Consider the following 24,676-nt stretch of genomic DNA (forward strand, 5'->3'; position numbering starts at 1 on the left):
TGATAGAACCAGGGCCACTTTGCAGGTGACTAAGGCCCTGGCAATGTTCCCCGCCCCCAGGGCATTCCCAACACGCACACAGGCAGCTGCATGGACACCTAGAGGGAACTGTGAGGACCCCGTATCATTCACTGGTGTCACTTACATGTTACAAAATAATGTGGATTGTCATACGGTGCACCTGAACGCAACATGCAAAATACCCGCTGAATAAGTGTCCAAATGTTCATGTAATTCTGGCCAATACTCCACTTCTGTTATAACATTTCAGTCTGGAAGATATAATCTTTATGACTAAAAGGCTAAATGAATAGCTTAGAAAATGAATAGCCCCGGGGGCCCATGGTACTATTAATCCGGCCCTGGATATATGGGAGGAATAGCAGGTAGGCTATCACTGTCCCTGAGTCCTGAGGGTAAATTGAGTAATGCTGCAGAGAAGAGAAGACACTGAATAATGACATCACAACAGTATAATCCTAATGTTAATTTAAAATTAAATATTCCTCTAAATATGGCTAAAAGTCCAAAAAGGGTGGGAGAGAGAATGAGGATTCCAACACAGCAGTGGAGCAAGTGGTGACATGGAGGTGAGTGAGAAAAGGTGACTGAATAATGACACAACAGTTTAATCTTAATGTTAATATTCCTCTAATTTGGCAACAAAGTGGCCAAAAAAAATTTGGTCGCCGCCAAATTTTCCGGCGCCCTATGGCCGCCGGGAGCCGTCCCCCCCCAATGTTGAATCGGTGGCTACGGCCTTGCAGCACCCCCTACCAAAAGTACTTCCAGCGCCACTGGGATTGTGTGTGAAGTGAACAAATGTGTGGTCCATACCATGTATGTTATGGCTCCCACTTCCAACATCACATGCTGGGCAGCAAGATCCACCTTGCCGAGTAAACCTATTGTGTTAAATGGAAGATTTAGGTTTTTAAGAAGATTATTCTATTGAACATTAAAGCTATACGCCAGGCAACTTCTCACATTAGCAATAGCAAAATGACAGCAAGAGGTAACTGAGACCCTTGATAGCCAGAAATTAAAATAGCATCTGATATTCTCATGATCTATCCTGATTTATTTAACCTTTGTCTACCTGTGAGTTACCAGCTGTCTGGAAATGCACACGCATTACTCCAGTACATAAAGGAGGTGATGTACTCAATTGTAATAATTAGTTCATTATCTCCGTAACAGAAAACATTGTGTCATGTGGTAATTTGTTGATTCAACAACGAGGGGTGCCCCAGAGTTCAACTCTTGGGCCACTTCTCTTTTAAACAACTTACCATACATTTTCAAAAACTGTTGTGTTCAACTTTATGCAGATGACACCGTCATATACACATCTAAATATGATCTACCACAAATTCAAGCTTCTCTTCAGTCTGATTTCAACATTCGGTAACACTTTATAATAACGTTCACTCGTAAGTCATTTACGACTTGTATTCTAAATGTATCATTGTTGTGTTGCTTATTGGGTAACACTTTATAATAACGTTCAGTAGTAAATCATTTATAAGCTATTAATTAATGATGAACTAATGATGAACTAATCATTTACAAAACATTTGTAGATGATTAATAAGTGCTATGTAAACATATTAAAAACGTGTTGTAAGTCATCTATAAACTTTCAGTAAATCATGAAATGATCATAAATAAAACGTAAATTGTAAATTGTTCATAATTAATCAATATACTATGACGTTTTTATATTCCAACCATTATCTCTATAAACATTTATTAATCATGAACATGATGAACAAATTATTAGTAAATTATCTGCATATAAGTTGTGGATGTCTCATTGAAGCTGCATTCAGTGATGTTCCGTTTGGAGGAGTCCCCCCTCCCCTCCCTACATCGTTCACAGGAACGCGCACACGCAAGCTGCGTCTGCAGCGCAGATCCAACATGGCAGCGGTCTGCAAACTGTAAACACAGCAGCAATGTAAGTAATACAATATCAACCGTGCCACTTTCCAGCCACCTACTGAAATTACTGTAAATCAGAGACGATACTGTGGCGATTCTGGTTTTTAGAGTGATGTTGATGTCTGACTAGGAACTGAAGTGCATGCATGTTTCCAGCCGGAACTGTGTTGTTGTTGCTTTTCTGTGCTCATGACTGACGTCCATGCTGAGAGTTGCTGGGAAGCTGTGAATTATTAAGCCTGTACCAAAGTAAGTCTCCTGCCTCCTTGACTCTGACGGGGGTTGCTATCACCCGCATGGTAACTTTAGTATGATTATGGTGTTTGCTAATAAAAATGTGTCCTAATGGCTAACTTAGATCGATAGCTGGCCACGGCTAGGGTAGCTAGGTTAGCGTTAGCCGAGCTAGCCATCAGGAGGAGTAGATAAACACCACTGTCTAACCAAGCTAGTATTACAGCAGTTTTTGCAAACATGTCTAGAGCAAAGCCAATTAGTTATTTATTGCGAGCAAGTTATTAGAATGGGACTCGCTAAAATGGCAGAAAGCAGCAGTTAGCGTCCCTCGCCATTCAGAGAAATCTGAATAGTTTACACAAACGCACCTTTTTTCGCTCAATCTTGTGGCCGCGAAAATATTTTGTTTCAGAAATAAATGCTTGCTTGTGTGCCTTGCTACAGTGAGACGGTAGTCTCCTCCATGTGCCATGACCATTGTAACATAATTTTCTTTATCAGGCAGACGAATCGCTGGCTGTGGTGGCAGGGGAAACAAACACAGGGACGTCCGTCTCAAGATCTGCCTGCCTGTGGAGTGGACTTTGGATGATTTCAACAACCATCGATACAATATGTATTGTACATGTTGCTGAGATACTAAATGAACACCTTTTTCTTTGCTTATTTTCCATTTGTGCACTTCTAATTTATAAGTCATCATCTGTAAATATATCCATACAGTATGCTGTCCTATAATTTGACAACAAAGCTATATGGAGAATATGTAGGCTTTCTCCTAAGGTTTAGAGACACTGACACTGTTTTATTGTTGTAATTCTTGTGTTTTCAATTTGTAAATCATGGTTCCACACATTTTCGATTGAAAAAAGTATTTATTTCCCCCCAGACCTTGATTTTTTGGTATATTACCCCTTTTTGTAATTGGAATGCTGTATTTTAATGATCCAATAAAAAAAAACATTTAGTAAAAGCTGCACAATATAGATGTATTCTGCTGGGGCCTGGGGTCCATTAATCATTTGTAACAGGCGAGGAAGATCTACAGATGATATGTAACACATTTATGAGTGATGAATTGTTTACACTTTAGATTAGGGGATAAATAAAGCTTTATAAATGATTTGTATACATGTACAAATCATTTGTAACCGTTGAGAAAGATCTACAGATGATATGTAACACATTTATGAGTGATGAATTGTTTACACTTTAGATTAGGGGATAAAGAAAGCTTTACAAATGATTTGTATACATGTACAAATCATTTGTAACCGTTTAGGAAGATCTACAGATGATATGTAACACATTTATGAGTGATGAATTGTTTACACTTTAGATTAGGGGATACAGAAAGCTTTATAAATGATTTGTATACATGTACAAATCATTTGTAACCGTTGAGGAAGCATTATAAGTGAGTTGTTAATTATTTACACATCATTTATTACAGTTGGGCAAAACTTTGTAGTTTGTGCTGCAGTGCTTCTAAGTGCTGACAGCTTCGGTCGGCCTGGGGATACATGGAGTCAGTCCCTGTTCACCCGCATGGGAGAAGCTTCATTAACAGGTCATAACCGGTACAGTATCATTGTTTTGAGGCTTTTAACAGGCTACCTTACAAGTAATTAATGAGACATCCACAAATGATATGCAGATAATTTACTAATGATTTGTTCATCATTTGTTCATGATTAACAAATGTGTAAGTGGCGAGATACTGATAAACAGAAGTTGCAATATAAAAACTCACTTAGAAGTGATTTATAATGTATCAACTAATTACTTTTAAATAATTTACTAATGATTTGCTCATCATTTGTTCATGATTAATAAATGTTTATAGAGATAATGGTTGGAATATAAAAACTTTGGATAGAATATTGATTAATTATTAACAATTTACTAATGTTTTATTTATGATAATTTCATGATTTACTGAAAGTTTATAGATGACTTACAACACGTTTTTAATATGTTTACATAGCACTTATTAATCATTTACAAATGTTTTGTAAATGATTAGTTCATCATTAGTTCATCATTAATTAATAGCTTATAAATGATTTACTACTGAACGTTATTATAAAGTGTAGCCAAAATATATATATATATATATATTTATAAAACGGCTCTCTCAAATCAAGCAATCTGATTGGTTCACAGCCATTGTATAATTCCAGTAACCGAGTTCAATAACCCATGGCCATGGGTTATTGGTTGCCATGGCAACTCTCTTACTAAAAGGCAGCGCTGCGCTCGAGCCAAACAGCTTTCTCCTGATCTGCTGTATGGAGGGTCACTAGTCCTTCAAGTCTTGTACAATGAGTCATTATGGACGCATGATGGCGCAACTCTCTTACTAAAAGTACCTCAAAAACAAAATGGCGGAGACAGCTTTCAGATCCTTGTGAATCGATCTTCGCTTATAACTTTACTAATACTTCGCAGAAAATGATGTTTTGTACAAGAATAGACGCGGGCTAATGTCTTAACCCCTCTCTCGCGCGCAGTGTTGGGCAAGTTACTTTCAAAATGTAATATACTACATATTACTAGTTACTTTCATTTGAAAGTAATAAGTTACTTTACAATATTACTTTCTGTGTAGAGTAACTCGTTACTTACTTCACTACTTTTGCATTACTTTTACCAAAACAACAGCAGCAGCAGAATGACATCACCGCCCCAGAACCATCCCGAAAAATTATTTAAACCGCCTTGAAGTCAGTGTAAACAATCCAAAATTCTAAATGTTATTCTTTTCCTTTGTTATTGTCATCTATAGTGGTTATTTGCATACAAACACACAGTTTGATTAGGAAATGATTGTATCTTTTTTAAATATGTGCTTTGATTTAATAAAATGTAACTCAATTTGTAACTTGAGTTACTTGACAAAGTAACTGGTTTAATATTACTGAAATCTTATAAGTAATAAGTTATATTACTGAGTTACTGCTAAAAGTAATATATTACATGTAATATGTTACTTTTGTAATGAGTTACCCCCAACACTGCTCTTAACCCCGCATTTCTAAATAAGACGTAACGTTACTTGGTGTCGGCATACGGCTCTGGTGTCGGGCTTTGCGAAAAGCTCTCAGCAAGCGCCAGGATTGGCCAATGTCGACTTCAGTCTCCAGAATGATCCAATCAAATCACCCGCACGTCTATCTTCTTGCTAGAGGTCCCGCCTTACAGTAGTGTTTCAACTGACTCAGAATGACTCAGAATACCATGCCAGTCGGACTTATAGTATTATTATTATTATTATATTATTATACTTGGAAACCGTTTTATAAAAGCAATATAGCACTCGAGCTGCGTGGTGTTGCGGGATATATTCTCCACAACACACTTGCTCTCATGCTATATTGCTTATATATATATATATATATATATATATATATATATATATATATATATATATTAGGGCATTCACAGGCATTCACAGACTAGTCGACTAGTCGACTAGTAAAACCACTAGTCGACACTGTGCTTAGTAGTCGACTAGTCGTTTTAGCAAAAAAAAAAAAAAAAAATCTTTAAGAAAGAACATGAGGTATTTACACGACATACATGGACTATCATATCCCATATCCCCCACAAAGAACATCAAAACACAACAAAACAAAACAAGAAAACTGCATAAGATACACAATAATCCAAGAACAAACAAGACTATTGGACAAACAACCAAACAAAAACAATGCATTCAAAGTAAATACATAGATGTTGCCCTGTTGGCAGCTAGGAAATGCATAGCTTTAAATTGGAAAGCATCCAATCCCCCAGCTGTAGTTCACTGGTGGAATGAACTCTCAAGCTACCATACGTTGGATAACATTTACTACAAGAGCAAAGGCAGATTCTTAGACATCCCCAAAATATGGCAACCACATACAGACTTTGACTTTAAGAACTTTTTACCCCAGTGTCATTAGGCTTATCAGGATAGGAGCTGAATGCATTGTTTTTGTTTGGTTGTTTGTCCAATAGTCTTGTTTGTTCTTGGATTATTGTGTATCTTATGCAGTTTTCTTGTTTTGTTTTGTTGTGTTTTGATGTTCTTTGTGGGGGGATATGGGATATGGGATATGATAGTCCATGTATGTCGTGTAAATAGCTCATGTTCTTTCTTAAAGATAAAAAAAAAATTAAAAATTAAACGACTAGTCGACTAGTCGACTACCTTTAGGGACGACTAGTCGACTAGTAAAATTCACTAGTCGTGAATGCCCTAATATATATATATATATATATTAGGGGTGGGGGAAAAAATCGATTCACCTAAGTATCGCGATTTTTAATGTCACTATTCTTTGGATCGATCTTTTATTCCAGAATCGATAATCGCAAATTAAAAAAAAAAAAAAAAAAAAAATTTTTTTTTTTTTTTGGGTGCTTGCAGTCAGGCCACTCACTGAACAGCAGGCCAGGCGCCGCCTACTGGTTTACTAGTGGTTTTATTACTTTATTAGTTAGTCTGAAGTAATAATTACACTTCAGGGTTAAAGTGGGTGCATCTCATTGTAAAATTGGACTTCAAACGGCCCAAATCTGGCTTCAAACGGCCCAAATTTCACGCGCGTTGGCCCATATCGGCCTGGCCTGCTTGGTATCTAATGCCCGGGCCTGAATTATGATCCCAGTCCGCCCGTTTTTAACTATATCGCCCAGCCCTACTCATGATATATAATATACAGTCTCTAGTGTATGATTCAACTTTTCCCATGTTCTAATCTAGTGTAAAAAAGCAAACAAACTGAAAAAATAAAAGAAAAAAATAAACAAAAATCGCAATAAATCGTAATATCGAATCGCAATAATCGTAGAATCGCAATACTTAAGAATCGCAATATAAATCGAATCGGCACCCAAGAATCGTGATAGTATCGAATCGGGAGATAAGTGAATCGCCACAGCCCTAATATATATATAAACTGGAACCCGCTTTTTTGTGTGTCTCATTTAGTGCAAATGCAAGTCAAAGGAGTGTTATTGGCAAGCAATTCAGTGCAATTCATTTACTGTAGTAATAATAAGTAATAAAAGTGTTTGAAAAGACTTACCTATGTGATTTGGCCAGCAATTATTTCATACCCCATTGACTTGGACTGTCATTGCTAAACAAATGCTAACAAGAAAGTTATGTTTTTAATGTTTGTAATAATCAGTGGGTTAGGCTTCTAAAGATCCTAAATCCAAGAAAGACATATACGGTAATGGTAGATAACTGGCTTTCAAATGTTTATATGAATAATTATATTGTGCCTGCCTGTTATTATATAAGTAAATATCAGTGAAACATAAGTGAACAACGCAAAGACATGCTCAAACACTGACCAGCAAGGAAGCCTCCAATCTCCCAGATCCACCATTCAAAGCATATCATTAATGTACTGGGAATAGCCAGCTGCATATAGGAGCCCCACTCCTGTAGACTGTCACTGGACCAACCTGCATGAAGAGACAAGTTCACATGAAGAAAAATACTCAATACGGCCTGTAGAGGAAGACAGTTTACTACAAAATTGCTATACATCATCAGCCTAGACAAGTAGCAGAAATATACATATTTACATTTGTGTGTCTGTGTATTTGTGTGTATTGTGTTTACGCATGCATGACAAGTCTCACATCCCCATGTCTGCTCATGAAGCTTCCTCCATCGGATGTAGCCAAACAAAAGCAGGCAGATGGTGATCTGAGAGACGCTGTTAGCTATTGCTGATCCACTGCAAAGACACATAGTAAAACATCATTGTATTTTGGTGTGATTACATCCCACATATCTGGTGCCTGCATGCTATTTGAATCTCTCTCTCTCTCTCTCTCTCTTTCTCTCTCTCTCTCTCTGCAGAGAAAAGGCAAGCACTCCACAGTGAGGGGTCAGAAGAGGTCAGCAGGTACATGAGGTGAAGGTATGGTAAAATTGAACACATTTTGGTTTAAGCCTTGAAAATGAGCACAGTCTCTGCCTGCTAGAGATGCTGAGGGGCTAGAAGGTCAGAACTTTACAAAGCAGAATGTTTGTCCAGCTGGACCCAGGATCAGATCTTGCCAAACCCCCCCCCCCCCCCCCCCACCCCACCCACACCCTGTGTCCTTCTGTCTAAAAAGCACAAAATACTAAAAGCCAGTAGACTGGTGTCTCTCCTTTAACCCATTGATACCTGATGCAGCATTTGTGTGTGTATCCCGTCAAGACGCAGTTCGCGGTCTTAAAGGGATACACACACAAATGAGGGATATACACGCAAATGCTGCATCAGGTATCAATGGGTTAAAAAGAAAACAAATCTTTCTTTGAGTATAGATGGAAATGCATAATGAGCTCTCTGACCTCCTGTTCTATTCTCTCCAAGATCCTGGCTATGCCTCTGGCCCAGCACCAAGCTGCTTATCAGCACTAACGTGATCAAAGGAGACAGAGAGTCAATTTATTGAGTTTGTTATCACGGCAATATATTTTGATTTGATTATGGTTATGAACTTGATATCATATCATACAAAGAACACAAAGTCCACCAGAAATTAGAAAGTGGGTCAGGAGCACACCTACATCACACCCAACTTCATGCTGAAGATGAGGACATAGTTGACACCTAGGTTAACAATGTTTGCTGCTGCTGCTGTGTACATCTGAGGCAGAATGATCCCCTGAAAAGACAGAGTTCACAATCGGGTACACAATCTGGACAGCTCATATTCCATCTGCTTAAAGTATTACTCAGAATGTTTTTCTCTGATCTATACAATCTTACTTGATTCTGAAGATAGGCAACTTGTAATATGTGCAGGAACATAGCCTGCGGGAGGGGAAGACAAAGGGAATATGGGATTCAGAACATGCTGACAAACGACTGTAGAAAGAACATTCAGACCAGAACACTCAGATACTATAAAACTCACATAGAATGTCAATGTCAATCAAGTACTCTCAAACATAACTTTAAGATGTCAGACAGATCTTTCAGGTAGCACTCATAGGCCTTCTAGAATGCAGGTTAATACAATACAGCAATATTGCCCAAATCGTGATATTTCGTGTGCACAATCATGAGTTGGAGACCAGACTATAGGCCAGGCAGATTAGTACTTAATCCACAAACACTTTTGGGTATCAACTGCTCCAATTATTAAAGCATGAATACAGTCTTTTGAAAAGTGGTGATTACTGATTAGTCAAAGGCTTTGCACAGCGTGATCCGTTTGGCCATCAGAGCTGCTGCAATTGTTGCTCCCACACAAAAGCATCGTCCCCAACATGTCAGGCACTGACGATTCCATGTGAAAATATCTGTCTTGTAACTTTTTATGCAATAGCCGGGGCCAGAGGCATTATGGTTTCGGGTTGTACGTCTGTACGTCCGTACATATCTCAGGAACGCTTTGACGGAATTGCTTCAAATTTTGCTCAAACATCCACTTGGAGTCAAGGATGAAGTGCTTAGATTTTGGTGGTCAAAGATCAAAGTTCAAGGTCACTGTGACCTCATAACCGCCATTTTCATGCTCGTTAACACGATATCTCAGGAACGTCTTGATGGAATTTCTTCAAATCTGGCTCAAATGTCCACTTGGACACAATGATTAACTGATTAGATTTGGATGGTCAAAGGTCAAAGTTCAAGGTCACTGTGACCTCATGACTGCCATTTTCATGCTCGTTAATGTGATATCTCAGGAACGCCTTGAGGGAATTTCTTAAAATTTGGCTCAATAGCCACTTGGACTTATGGATGAACTGATTAGATTTTGGTGGTCAAAGGTCAAAGTTCAAGGTCACTGTAACCTCACGAATGCCTGTTTCATGCTCGTTAACGCGATATTTCAGGAACGCCATGACAGGATTTCTTCAAATTTAGCTCAAACATCAATTTGGACTCAAGGATGATTAGATTTTGGTGGTCAAAGGTCAAAGTTCTAGGTCACTGTGACCTCACAACCGCCCGTTTCATGCTCGTTTATGTGATCTCTCAGGGACGCCTTGAGGGAATTTCTCCAAATTTGGCTCAAACATCCACTTGGACTCAAGGATGAACTGGTTAGATTTTGGTGGACAAAGATCAAAGTTCAAGGTCATGTCCATCTGTTCCATCAAGGAAGGGGGCGGGGCTAGGTAAAAGGGGCCATAGCTAGGGATAGGAAGGTCGTAGAAAGTGGTGGATTCGAGGGGTGGGTAGGGAGTGTGGTTGGTGGGATCGGGCATGGTGAGGGAAAGGGGCGGAGCTAGGGAGAGTCAGGATTCAAGGAATGTGTAGGGGGTGTGGGTGGTGGGAAGGGGCGTGGTGAGGGAAAGGGTGGGGCTAGGGAAAAGGGGCCATTGCTAGTGTGACATTTCGACCCAATCCGATTTGATTATACGTTATCATTGTCTAGGGGCAGACTGGATCAACACTCACATGCTGAAATATGGAACGTTACACAGGCTGGATTTGTCAGAGAAGAGAGAGAGTGCACTTACTCGGCTAGTAGGCCGTGTCTGGTCTGGGAGCGTCTTCTCCGGCGAGCTCCGCTCTGCTGGTTGTGCACGAGGAATCCTCGATTTCCTCCTGCCATCAGATGGGTCCAGAAGTGGACCAAAATAATATCTAAAACATGAGCTGGTAACAAGCGGTCTTCCCCCGCTACGATCTTCTTTCTTCTGTGTGACACAACTAAACCTCTTCATCTAGCGCGAGGCTTCCATGGGCATACTGAGAGCCCTTGCATGCCTAGACGGTGGCCATTTCTAGACATTCTGGCCACCCCAAAATAGACACAAGGGCGCCACCTGTCCTCACAATTGTACACCACACATCTCTTCATAAACAAGATCCAGCCATTTCTCAATACAAATGAATATTGTGATATCTAGACGTGAAGGGCGAAGGGTGAACCGTCACACTAGGGATAGGAAGGTTGTAGAGGCTCAGTTTGAGGGGTGCCTAGAGAGAGTGGCTAGGGGAGAGGATAAGTGGTGGGAGGGGGTGTGGGGGGTAAGGAAGGGGCGGGGCTGTGGAAAAGGGGCTGTAGCTAGTCGTGCGTTCCTTTATCGCAAAATAACTGGGATTTGGAGGCTAAATGACATCACATCCGTTTTGTTAGCATTCCATTTGCAGAAAACTTGAGCTGGGAAGTTCACTGTTCATTGGTCAGATCCAGTCGCTAGCCAGGCTAGCCATTGTTAGCAATAACAATTGACAACATGGCATTTCGCGGCATTTTGCGCATACAAACACTGCAGCCTCATGTCCACACAGATAGAAGTTAGGCAGTGCTGTGTGTACAGCTGATTGAATGAGACACAAACAAAACAGAAGTGCTAAACAATATTACTACGATTACTACTACTGTTGTTGCACGGGGCAGCCATCTTGGATTTTTGAGGTTGGGGCTGCTGAGGCTCCTACGAGTTTGGAATGGGAAATACCAGCTCTGATGACGTCACCGCCCAGCTCATGACCTTTGAAGTCATAAGATTACCAGTCCCCAGTTATAAAGGAATGCACGATAGGGATATGAAGGTTGTAGAGAGTCGGGATTTGAAGGTTGAGTTGGGGGAATGTCTAGGGGGATGTGGGAGGTGGGAGGGGGTGTGGTCAGTAACGAGGTGGGGCTATGGAAAATAAGCCGTAGCTAGTTATAGGAAGGTCGTAAAGAGTCATGGTTTGAGGGGTGCGTAGAGGGAGTGGATAGGGGCGGCCTCTGGGTGGTGGGAAGGACCGTGGTGAGGGGTGGGGTTAGGGGAAAGGGGCTGTAGCTAGGGATACGAAGGTCATAGACAGTCACGGTTCGAGGAGTGGCTAGGGGGAGTGGTTGGGGCGGATGTGGGTGGTTTTGGGGTAGGGATAGTACAATTTTCCATGTTGAAAATGATAAGCCATGTTGTTGAGGTACTCCCAAACATTGCCTAAAGTGTCATAAGGCTGAATGGCCACACCACTGTGCTGTGGGCGTCAAGGTATTTGTGCTTGTATGAGTCTGGACAGACATGGATGTAGATTGTGCACTTGTTTGGTGGAGGTATACAACCGCAATGCGCTATTTCTAGTTAGAAACTGAAATCATTCAAGGATGATCAATTTGCTGCTAGCCTTTTAAGCACAGTAGTGTGCATACGACTTTGATTGAACGGACAATTTGGGTGAGCAATACTATTTTGGAGGACTGTTTGCACCTCAACTAACTTGATGTGGATTTCCTATTGATTAATACAGAAAGACTGAGCTACTAGTTCAAGCTACTGAGAGCAGAGAATTGCATACTTTTCCAATACAACATTATTTTAATGAATTAGGGCATCAGAACTTTCAGACTCCAAGGAGATCATTGATGGAACGTGTTTCAGTATGCCTACTCACTGGAACAGCTGGTAGAAATGCCATCATATAGAGCTGGGCAACTCTAGAACAGGAAAAAAACAGTAATGTTACTTTAGTAAAACTTCAAGCGTGCACACAGACATTATATCATCTTTACGTTCTTACATGTGTGTGTATGTATGTGTATGTGTGTGTGTGTGTGTGTGTGTGTGTGTGTGTGTGTGTGTGTGTGTGTGTGTGTGTGTGTGTGTGTGTGTGTGTGTGTTTGTTTGAATGAAACACATTATGATCAGTGTTGTTGGGGTGTTAAACGCATTATAATAGTAGTAAGGCAGTAATATAACTTATTACCAATAGGATTTCAGTAATGTTATACCACTATGTCAAGTAGCCTAACGCAAGTTACAACTTGAAACTGAGCTGCTGTCAGTTAGGTTGCATTGGGTTACATTATGGTGCATTCATTTAGCTACTCAGTAAAAATTTGTATTGGGCGAAGGTAAGTTATAACATTATCATGATGTGTTCAAATGTAATCTTGTAAAATGTAGCTAGTTTTTGGTGAGATACTTCAGAGGGAAAAAATTATATTAGAGAGGGAATTATGCCCTGTTTAACTTCTTACACTATTTCTAAGCAGCTTATAATAATTAAAACTACTAATGCCAAGACTTTCTTTTATCAAAGCACATATTTACATAAAGATACTATCATTAACAAAACACATTGTGTGTTTATATGCTAATAACCACTATAGATGACAATAACAAAGGAAAAGGATAACATTTAGAATTTTGGACATTTACACTGACTTCAGGACAGTTTCATTTTTTCCCGCAATGGTTCCGGGATGGCGGTGTCATTATGCGGTTATTTTAGTGAAAGATACCAAAAGTATTGTAATAAGTAACAAGTTACTCTACACAGACAGTAATATTGAAGTAACTTTTCGTAACTGATTTAACATTTTGCCTTCATATTCCTTGCCTATGGACACACATATAGAGTATGCGCACACACATCACATACTAATGTGTGAATTTCATAAAGTATGGCATAACCAATGACTTGACATGCATGATTTCAATGTGTGAGTGAAATGACCTTGCCACCTCATCCTCCTGTTGCATGACGAGTAGTGAGTTGTGAGAGTTGATGAGAAGAGCCCAGCAGGGCAGACAGAACAGCATCAGGATCAACATACTCCTTTGGAGGATTACTCCCACACGCTTCATGTTCTTCCTGCCAAATGTCTTCAAAACACAAATCAGACCGAGGAGGACTGAGAACTTCACTCCAATTTCAAATGTCTTTCCACAGATGGCGGTACTGTAAGACAGTGGTTCTCAAATGGGGGTCTGGGGACCCCCAGGGGTCCGTGGCACTTTGCCAGGGGGTCCGCGAAAGGTTTTCAGGAAAATAAACAAAACAATGTCTTTTTTTGCAAAAGCTTCATAGTTCAACGAAAATATGTTATGCTTACAATCTAAAATGTTTCATGGATTACATTCTAATCTCAAACCTATCAATTTAAAAGTCAAGCACGTTACCGTGGAAACAATTACAGCTTAGCCCAAAATCACAAATCAGAATGAGGGGGTCCCCGGTATATTTTCTATCTTGTAAGGGGTCCTTGGCTGAAAAACATTTGAGAACCTCTGCTGCAGAACGCTGCGCTCACCTGAGAAATGAGTGTGTCACAAGCCAATGCAAGGCCATAGCCTGTTGCAGATGTGGTCACATTGATGAACTGAGAGGTAGGAAACAAAACACCCAAAGTTACAAAACATATCTAACTGTGGACAGTTGAATACCACACCTCCTCAAGTTATATTCGAGTCTGTCCATGTGTCTGTTACTCCAACCCGATCTCCAAAAAAATTGTAAAATAGCAACGTTTGTGGACAAACGTTGGTATTTTACAATGTCGGCTAAGAAATTGTAAAATGGGAACGTATGCGTGAGCCGAAATTGTAAAATAGCAACGTTGGTCCATATCGTTGGTATTATACAATTTTCTGTGAGACTGTGTTGGTTACTCAGTGTACTTGTCTCTCTGTCCATCACTAGCAGGCTATGGTCCAGCCGCAATTGATGAATCAAAACTTACAAACAAGCAATTGCAAAACAGCCATGATCAATTTTTCATTTTGGCCATTCCCTTTTTTTTTTTATCATTATTCATTTTTGGATTGAAAATTGACATTGAAAATTAAAATTGAATGTCAAAATTGGAAAAACTGGAGCAGGTGGTCCATTCAGGTCCATTTCAAGGTACGCCCACGGATAGACAGAAGATGGAAATGAACTGTTGAAAGTCAAAATAAAAGTATACAGTTGTAGACAATCCGCTGTCACGTTAAACTACAGACCTATAAACCTCCCGACAGCTGACACCAGCTCATGTCAGCAAAGGTAACGTTACATTTTGTTTATTAATCCCTATCAAGTCAAGTTTATTTGTATAGCCCTAATTCACAGATAATATGTCTAGCTAAATCAAGCCTACACAACAATAACAACATGATTGAACAATCATATGATAGAGAGAGACAGAAAGAGAGGGAGAAAGGGGGGGGAATGTGGGAGAGGAGAGAGCAGGGAAAGGGGGTGGGGAGGGAACAGGGGAATGTGGGGGAGGAGAGAGCAGGGAAAGGGAGGAGGTGGGGAGGGAACAGGTGAATGTGGGGGAGGAGAGAGCATGGAAAGGGAGGTGGTGGGTAGGAAGCAGGGGAGGGAGAGCAGGGGGGATGTGGGGGAGGAGAGAGCAGGGAAAGGGAGGAGGTGGGGAGGGAGCAGGGGAAGGGGGAGGAGAGAGCAGGGATTTATTTATTATCAGTGTTTAGTCATTTGGTGATGTGATTTTGAATCGCTGTATCAGAACGTGCATTATGCTAGGCTAACAGGCTGTATAAGTAACTAATTCCATTCCATAGCCGTACCTTGAAGTGGGCGTACCTTGAAATGGACCTCAATGGACCACCTGCTTCCGTTTTTCAATTTTCAATTTTGACGTTCAATTTTAATTTTCAATGTAATGTAATTTTGCATTTTTCAATCCAAAATGAATAATGATAAAAAGGGAATGGCTAAAATGAGAAATGGGGTCAGACTTAAATTGTTTTTGTGTTTTTCGATTCTGTTTGAAAATTGATTTTCAGCTTCTTCTTTTTTTTTTTTTTTACTGTTTTTCATTCTTCAATTTCGATTTTTGACCATTTTTCATGTCTCAATTAGAAAGGAAAAATTAATTATACTTTATCAACCTTCTGCCTTACTTCTGTGATCTCCAACACAATCAGCAGCCTGAGCCAGATGTCAACTCCCTGACCAACAACAACAGCAGCATTTTTGGGAGATGCAGCCCTCTCCATCGCTGCTTCCACCCATCCCATTAAGCCTACCTCTCCCTCTTCTTCTCCAGAAAACGTTGCTTGGTGGGAACACTGAACAGTAGTATTAGTAATGGTAGTAGTGGGCTACTTGTAGTTGTAGTAGTAGGAGTCAGATTAGTAATAGTATATATTTCTGACCGTTTCCATGATTTATCGTGAGCAAACTCAATATGAGTCATGCGACAAGGGAGTGTAGATAGTACCGCTGAGGCCAGTGCATATCCAGCCAGTTCTGAGTTGCCTATGTGACCACAGAATATGGTGGTGACAAACGGCAGGAGGAAGCTCAGGATCCGAGACACCAGCTGTAAAGACACAAACAGAGAGGTTTACAACCATGCAGCTCAGGTGAAACTGATGCAGTGTAATTGTTGTTTACCAGATTGCTTTTCTGAGGCAAGCAATCAATGAACTCAACACTGCATGTGGTGAAAGCACCAGACAAAGTTACTCTACACAACACCAAAAGACATTACAACAGATATGAACAACTTAGTTAGTTAGTAGACGGACAAGCCCGTCTTTTATTGTCACACGAACACACCCAACACATGCATGCGGCCACAAACACACACACTCATGCTGACGGTGGCCGGTGAAATTTGTCCTCTGCATTTAACCCATCCAGGCTTGTCCTTTCCTCTGAGGGGCAGGCCAGGAGCAGTGGTCGCTTTTTCTTTCCAGCGCCCGGGGACCAACTTTGGATGTTGTCGTCACTGGTCAGATGACGATGACGATCTTCTGCATGTTTTTAGTGGGGGGTTATGTACGGAGGAACCCCCTGGGGAGCACGGGGAGAACATGCAAACTCCACACAGAAAGGCCCTTTCGACAAGATAACCCACCTGGGCAGTAGGCACTGAAGATATGGGGGGAACACAACCCCAGCGCCCACAGCGTCCCAGGCGAGAATCGAACTCAGGACCTTCTAGCTGTGAGGCGACAGCGCTACCGACTGCGCCACCGTACCCCCCAACTTTCAGTGTGAAATATCTGTGCATGTACAGAAGAACAGTTCACAGAAGCATTCTCATGAAAAATGATGCATTGCACTTACAAAAGAAGCTGTACACTAAGCAGAGGTTTTCAAAGTGGAAGGCGGGGCCTGCCCAGGAAGGCTCCAAGCTGTTTCAGGGGAGGCTCAGTGAATGGAAGTGAAAAAAATATTAGGTTACATTTGAATGTTTTTCCCACTTTCCCAGGCAGAAACAAAAGAATGCCTTCAAACAGACCTTTTTATGTATTTGGTGTAGTCTGAATGTCCAACAGCAAAATCAGGCTATCTTGGCTCAATTATTGAGTGTCTATGGGTTCAAATAACAATCATGATCCCATAGGCATCCAGGAATTGAGCAAGGGGGGCACCTTTTTCTGGAGGGAAGGCCACAGTCTCAGACTTTGAAAACCCCTGCACTAAATAATTCAGAGTATAGCACCTCAGACCAGAGTCCTGTGCGGGTCCAGTTTTGTAAACCTGCACCCGCCCGCACCTGCAGAGCTCAGCATCAGCCCGACCCATTACCCACAATGATATCTCCAAGTCAAATCCAGATCAGATCCAACCAGACCCATTAATATAAGACCCACGACCCGACCCGTTACCTGTGATTAAACACACACAGGCTTCACAGTATATTAGCCGCTAAGAGGCTAAGTAGGGGAGGCTATCTGTCTGACTCCAATCAAACACCTTGACTTGACAGTTTTGTGCAGTCCATAGCATCAAACAATGAATGCAGTATGCATACATGAAACAATGCTGGTTGTGTAGAAACAAAGCGTAAAACGTCGTATGGTCAACAGAGAGTTCAGCTCCCCTCTGCCTAACCAGGCTGACTGACTTTTTCGCATTCCACTACCAGCACACACCCACACACACCCCACGTCATGCCCCAAACAATCTGAAGAGATTATGCCCCAAATGACCGTAAAGCTGAGGTTAAACTGTGTGAACACAACACGTCTTCTTTTTTTAACCTTTATTTAACCAGGAAAGTCACATTGAGATTTAAAATCTCTTTTTCAAGAGAGATCTGGCCAAGACAGGCAGCAGCACAAAGGAATACAAAAGTTGCATATAAAACAATAAAAAACAACAACAACATATAACACAAATTACACTAGACAAGCAGTATAAGAGCCAGAAAGCAACCTAGCAGGGCGAGCCAGAGCATCGATAAGGGATAAGACTATTAGGGCGAATCAAAACATCGGCAGACCATTGAGTCAACCTCTAGTCCCTTCATGAGGCATTTAAAAACATCCAGTGATACAAACTCTGTAAGTTTCAACTCATTCTGTAGCATGTTCCAAGCAGATATGGAGCAGAATACCTAAAAGCTCTCTTTCCCATTTCTGTACGAACATTGGGAACAGACAACCGGAGCAGATTCTGTGAATGTAAGGAATAATTCCCAACACTTTTCTGGAAAATATAAATACATAAATAAGAGGGGAGGAGACCGAGAATTGCCTTGTAAATCAATATATACCAATGCACAAGTCTAGGGGTGGCCAGTGCGGACCAGCCAACCCGAGCATACAGTGATGATTCAGCGCCCTGCAATTTGTTACAAATCTCAAGGAGCTATGATAAGCAGCGTCAATCGTACGCAGACACTGAGAGGATGCATACATTATACAGAACATCACCATAGTCAAGCACAGGCATGAAAGTAGCAATATAGTAAGCCTTCACTTAGCCTCAAATGAAAAGCAAGATTTATTTCTAAAATAAAATGGCAATTTCAGCTTCAGTTTCTTCACGAGATGCTGAATATGTGGTTTAAAGGAGAGAGAGTCATCAAGAAGAATACCTAAGTACTTATATGAAGAAACAATCTCGATCTCCTTACCCTGAAGAGTGACAATGCTTAAAGGGTTTAGTAGCTTTGTTCTTGATTTTGTGAACACCATAAGTTTTGTTTTTTTCAGAATTTAGTACAAGTTTCAGCTGCATCAATGTATTTTGTGCAACATCAAAAGCAAGTTGTAAATTCTGAAATGCTTCAACCAGTTTAGCCGCACAAGAATAAATAACTGTGTCATCGGCATAGAAATGAAAATTGGAAACCCATACATGGATGTTTGTTCTTACCCGCTACCTACCCGGCCCGCATTTAGTTAGTTAGTTTAGTTACCCATGCCCGTACCCGTGAATTTATATATTTTTTTACCTGTTACACAACGCTTTTGCAGGTTACCCGGCGGGGTCACCGTGGGTACCCAACCCGCTGCATCGGCATAGAAATGAAAATTGGAAACCCATACATGGACCCTATGTTTGTTCTTACCCGCTACCTACCCGGCCCGCATTTAGTTAGTTAGTTTAGTTACCCATGCCCGTACCCGTGAATTTATATATTTTTGTACCTGTTACACAACGCTTTTGCGGGTTACCCGGTGGGGTCACCGTGGGTACCCGACCCGGTGCAGGACTCTACCTCAGACCCGCTGCATAAAACAAACAACCCAACTCAACCCTACGTTCCTACTTGAACTTTCCCCTACTCACCAGCGGGCCTGTGAGCCGCAGGACATGGTAGAGTTCTTCTCTGTAGGCCAAAGGCAGCAAACGCCTGATGCACGCACCCTGGAACAGTTTGGAGCTGACGGCCACCGCCTCGTCTCCCTCAGCTGCCCCTGCCGCCTTGGCAACAGAAACCCCAGCAACTACTGCCCCAGCAGGAGCGCCCGGCGAGGGGCCTGAAGATTGCGTGACACCCAACTTCTCCATTCAAAACACAAACGAGGAAGAGGGGGGGAGACGGAGAGAGAAGGGAGAGCAGCAAGGGACAGGGGAGAGACAGAGGGAGGGAGAGAGCGAGAGAGAAGGGAGAGCAATAAGGGACAGGGGAGAGACAGAGGGAGAGAGAGAAAGGGACGCTGCTCTGTTGCACCAACATGGGCCAGTCAATGCATGAGGGCCGGGTTAGAGAGATGTATGCACGGGTGTCAAAAGTTACTGATTGAATAAGCGGCCGGAGGAGGAGGAGAGGAAGAGGGCGTGGATATAGGAGGGAGAAAAGAAAAGAGTGTGACAGAGGGAGCAGAGGAGAACAAAAGTCTGTAGTGTGTCTGAGTATTTGCATAGGCACTATAAGCGCTTTTGCTTTTTTCTCTGTGTCTGTTTAACATATTAGGCTGTGTGTGTGTGTGTCTGTGTGTGTGTGTGTGTGTGTGTGTGTGTGGGGGGGGGGGGGGTGTCTTACAGGGCCCAGTAATCTGATGAAGAATGCCTGTTTGTGCAGTGTACACAAAAGCCTCTGATTAAACAGAGCAGCCATGATGTTTGTGTGTGTGTGTGTGTGTGTGTGTGTGTGTGTGTGTGTGTGTGTGTGTGTGTGTGTGTGTGTGTGTGTGTGTGTGTGTGTGTGTGTGTGTGTGTGTGTGTGTGTGTTTGTGTGTGTGTGCTGCTGATGCCACAGTCCGAGAAATGGCCAGGGCTTCTCTCCTGCTGGACCTACGGAGGAGAAAAGTTCCCCTGGCCACTGCAGATCAGAACAACTTCCTGGGCTTCAGGAGAAAAGAGTCTGGGAAACTGGACTCAAAGGACAAGGGCTTTGGGGTCTGGTCTGATTGGCCAGACCTCAATGACCTTTGCAACCGGTCTGGAGTCCAGCTGAAATGGATAAAACTCACCACACAGACTGAAGTCCCTGTCTCCGATGAACTGGTCACAGACCCCTGTGTAGCTGTTGAGGCCACCATCACCACACAACAGGGAGAAACCAGCAGACTGACCACAGAGTCAGCTAGGAGAGTCCTGATTAATGCAAAGCAGGCTGAGGTCAGGCAGCACTGGTGTGGACTTAGACTGCAGGGGAAATTAGCGTGTCTAGGATTTGCTGACCATTCAGTCTCACACTCAGTTCTTAAGAACGCTGCGGTTGGTGAGGACATTCTAAAGTTTGCCATCAAAGCGAGACTGCAAGTGCTACCCACGAAATATAATCTGTCTACCTGGTACCCCCACACTCACAATCCATTTTGTTTGAACCATCCAGATTCACAGCACCATCTAGAATCCACAGCACACATAACGAATGGATGCCATGCATACAAACAACTGTACATAGCTCGCCATGACCGTATTGTAAATATTGTGTCTGATGCAGTCCATAACATCATGCCTGCTAGTGCAGTACTGTATAAGCACAGTGGAGTGGTACCAGAGTGGTTTGGGTCTGCCTGTGATGTCTTTGCTAATATCCCCAATATACCCGACGCTGTTTTTGTTGACACCAGCCATAAGCAGGTGCTGATGCTAGAGGTAGGCTGTGTCTTTGACCTGTACATGGACCAGGCATTCCAAGACAAATATATAAAATACCAACCACTACTCGAGACCATCACGAGCCTAGGTTATACCTGTAGATACAGTGTGCTTATATTTGGAAGCCTGGGACATGTACATAAATGCACCATGAGAGGCCTGCAGATTGCTGGCCTGACAAGAGCAAGAGCCAAACAAACTGTCAAATATTGCTCTGTCTCAGCAATTATTGGCAGTCTAGCAGTGTGGAGAAGGAGGTGCTATGTGTATCCATAAGTGCTCAGTATTAATTGACCCTGATATATTTGTTTCCCTGTTTATGAAATGTAATTTGTGGAACCAAATAAAGTATTTAAAATGTGTGTGTGTGTGTGTGTGTGTGTGTGTGTGTGTGTGTGTGTGTGTGTGTGTGTGTGTGTGTGTGTGTGTGTGTGTGTGCGTGTGTGTGTGTGTGTAGGGCCGCAGCCAGGGATTTCACATCGGCCCACGGATGAAAAACTTTGGCCATTTGAAGCCCAATTTAGAGGAATATCTCATTTTAAATCAGAGAGTTCCCCAAACTTTTGAGTAGCCAGTCAGATTGAAAAAGTAGCCAGATCATGTTCGAGGCGTTTGTTCCAGTGGTCCTTTTCCCAATTAATAAACAAACCTCAAATATGTATCGATGAGTGTGACAATCTCCCTGCAGGGCTTGACATTTGCTTTTTTGGCCACCTGCCAATATGACTGCTAGAAGTTACCAGCCAATTAGAATTTCCACTAGCCAAAATGTTTTTCTTGAAATAAACCAGAATATGAGTGGGTTAATTTAAGCATAAGTATCAGTAAGTGGCCCGGGATTCTCAAAGCCTGTGTTGAGGGTCACATGAACAAAAATGCACTCTTGAAGCTAAATAAATCCAAAACCAACAAGTTAATTATTTACATTTTTCACTTCAATGTAGAACAGTCATTTCTTACACATGAGATTACTTTTAGCCTTTTAGTCATAAAGATTATTGAAAGATATTCCATATTCCAGACTGAAATGTTATAACAGAAGTAGAGTATTGGCCAGAATGACATGAACATTTGGACACTTATTCAGCGGGTATCTTGTATGTTGCGTTCAGGTGTGCACTGTAAAAAAAAAAAAAAAAAAAAAAAAAATTGGGGCCCCTGTCAGTCAAGGGCCCTTGGAATCGTCCACACTTTCCCCCGCCTGGCTACGGCCCTGTGTGTGTGTGTGTGTGTGTGTGTGTGTGTGTGTGTGTGTGTACATACTGTACATGTGACATTAGACATTGATCGTATCTGCCTCTGAACGCATTCCATTTACAGGCTTCTGTAAGCATTTGTTCTCTAAGATATTAGATATAGGTCGTGCTATCTCGTCCTTATGTTAATAAACAACCCAGCCTGGGCAATAATATTGATTTCATCCGTGATACTTAATCTTTAACTCCCAGATTCAAGTAGCCTAGCCTTTACATGTTAGACATTTATATCAGTTGTAGTAATAGTGAGGCTAAAGTCAGCCACCTTCAGCCTTTCTTTGTTGCAAAGTCTGTACGATCAACCCGCTGTTTCAGGTGTGTGTAGTGTGTGTGTGTGTGTGTGTGTGTGTGTGTGTGTGTGTGTGTGTGTACGCGGTCAGTTGTGCAATAATCTCACATACAGCACACAGGCTTCTTCCACAGCTGTGTTGCAATTGTTGCTAACCTTTGATCTGTCTGCACCATACACACTTATGGGATTTTGTGATAGTAAAAAGCTGTCAAAGATTGAATATAGTGTTATACAATCTGATCATGCTTAAAATGGGAGATGGGTTATGGCAGAAAAACGAAATAAATATATTTTTATTAACAATTTTCTTATTAGCAGTAAGAATAATAACATGCTATCCACTGCCTGATAATAATTATCATTTTAACGTTATTTTCATGTAGCCTAGCAATTTAGCCAAGTTACAAAGTGGTTGACAAAAAATATGTTTATGAAAACACAGCAGAGTAAAATCCATTAGGCCTATTTTTTATTATGCAAATGCATAAACAAAGTATTAGCGAGCGGGAACTAGTACATGCAAACATACATAGCAAAATCAATCATAAATCACAGATCAAAACTTAAGACTTATAAAATGAAAGAACTAGTCTAATAAAGAAGAGTAGAGTGCACAACACTGCACCGCAAAAAAACCCTGTTATGAATTGTAAAACTAGCTACATTAGTCTGCTGACATCACAGAGAAGTCATCTCTACCCATTTTTACATAACTAGCACTCTCACATGCTTAATTCCTATGCTCGCCCGCCCTGCAGCTCACTCACTGGGTGTCGCTTATGCAGCTCGGCCGCTACACAGCCTCGCACATCACTGAACTTTATATAGAGAGCCAAACCAAATGTCACTTCCTGCCTTTCTCCCTGTAACAGCGTCAGAAAAAATACAACGATGGTGAACGGAGACAGACGTTACTTTTTTGATCCCGTTTGAATTGTGCCACGGGGGGGATCATGTCTATGTTCCCCGGGTTCTATATTCCCCGTTTTTCACTAACCCTAAACCTAACCTCCCCCAGACCCTAACCCAAAACCTAACCTCTCCCACCCCCCACGCCTAAACCTAACCTCCCCCAGACCCTAACCCAAAACCTAACCTCTCCCAGGGAACATAGCGGGGAACATAGGACCCTATTTGGGAAAAGCGGGGAACATAGGACCCGGGGAACATAGGACCCGGAGAACATAGGGATGACCCCCCACGGGGTACACAAATGTTTGTCAACGTAAAAGATAACTGCAAGTCGAGAAAGTCAGTTTGTCCTGAAACTGATGTGAGAGCAAAATTATACACTGAAACGTAAGGTTTAGTTTTGTGAATCAATTACATCTTGTGTCGCACATTATACATCACACCATCAACAATGGACTGGCGGGAGAGACATCACGCGACTGGTTGTGCGTAGTCTCTGATTTATAACTTATAGTGGTACAGTACAGTTTTACTACAAACTGCGACTTTTTCGACTTGCAGAGTTATCTTTTATATTGACAAACATGACATGTGTACTCCCGTGGCACAATTCAAACAGGATCAAAAAGGTAGCGTATCGCTCAGTTCACCACCATTCATATTTTTCACACGCCGGTGCAGGGAGAAAAGCAGGAAGTGACGTTCCCTTTGGCTCTCTATCCACCTTATTTTTGAAAGCCCCACTGTAAAAAAAGAATTGTGGGTACAAGGTCCGGTTTAACTTGACTCATTGTTGCAGCTTGCCATTTCCTTTGTTATACTCGGCTGCAAACCCGAATTATAAACCGGAAACTGGAGCACGTTATAAAAGTTATAAATATAGTCACGTTATAAACAACTAACCAAGGCTGGGTTTGGTATGGAAACAGTGTTACTTGGAATGGTTAAAAGTTAAATCAATTTGGTAATTCAGTGGCGTTTTACTGCCATGTAAAGTAACTATTACGCTAGCCGCTAGCATTAGCCACAGTAGCCGACTACCCATAATGCAT

General features: G+C 41.6%; 1 protein-coding gene across 1 annotated transcript in view; it reads right to left on the reverse strand.

The window, feature by feature from the left end:
• The window catches only part of slc47a1 (solute carrier family 47 member 1), a gene marked incomplete at both ends in the record, with an annotated part of 23,007 nt that extends 3,382 nt beyond the window's left edge, over nt 1–19,625 (reverse strand). The window contains 11 exons of the mRNA XM_083657845.1: nt 1–108; nt 838–905; nt 7,531–7,644; nt 7,825–7,922; nt 8,750–8,847; nt 8,952–8,996; nt 12,534–12,576; nt 13,599–13,747; nt 14,176–14,244; nt 16,093–16,194; nt 19,404–19,625. The exon at nt 1–108 is cut by the window's left edge and continues 1 nt beyond it. Coding sequence (XP_083513971.1) covers nt 1–108; nt 838–905; nt 7,531–7,644; nt 7,825–7,922; nt 8,750–8,847; nt 8,952–8,996; nt 12,534–12,576; nt 13,599–13,747; nt 14,176–14,244; nt 16,093–16,194; nt 19,404–19,625 — 1,116 coding nt within the window. The remainder of the gene's footprint in view (nt 109–837; nt 906–7,530; nt 7,645–7,824; nt 7,923–8,749; nt 8,848–8,951; nt 8,997–12,533; nt 12,577–13,598; nt 13,748–14,175; nt 14,245–16,092; nt 16,195–19,403) is intronic.
• Between the last annotated feature and the right edge of the window lie 5,051 nt (nt 19,626–24,676).

This window comes from Poromitra crassiceps (assembly GCF_964638095.1).
Source record: "Poromitra crassiceps genome assembly, chromosome: 1".
Lineage (NCBI taxonomy): Eukaryota > Metazoa > Chordata > Actinopteri > Beryciformes > Melamphaidae > Poromitra > Poromitra crassiceps.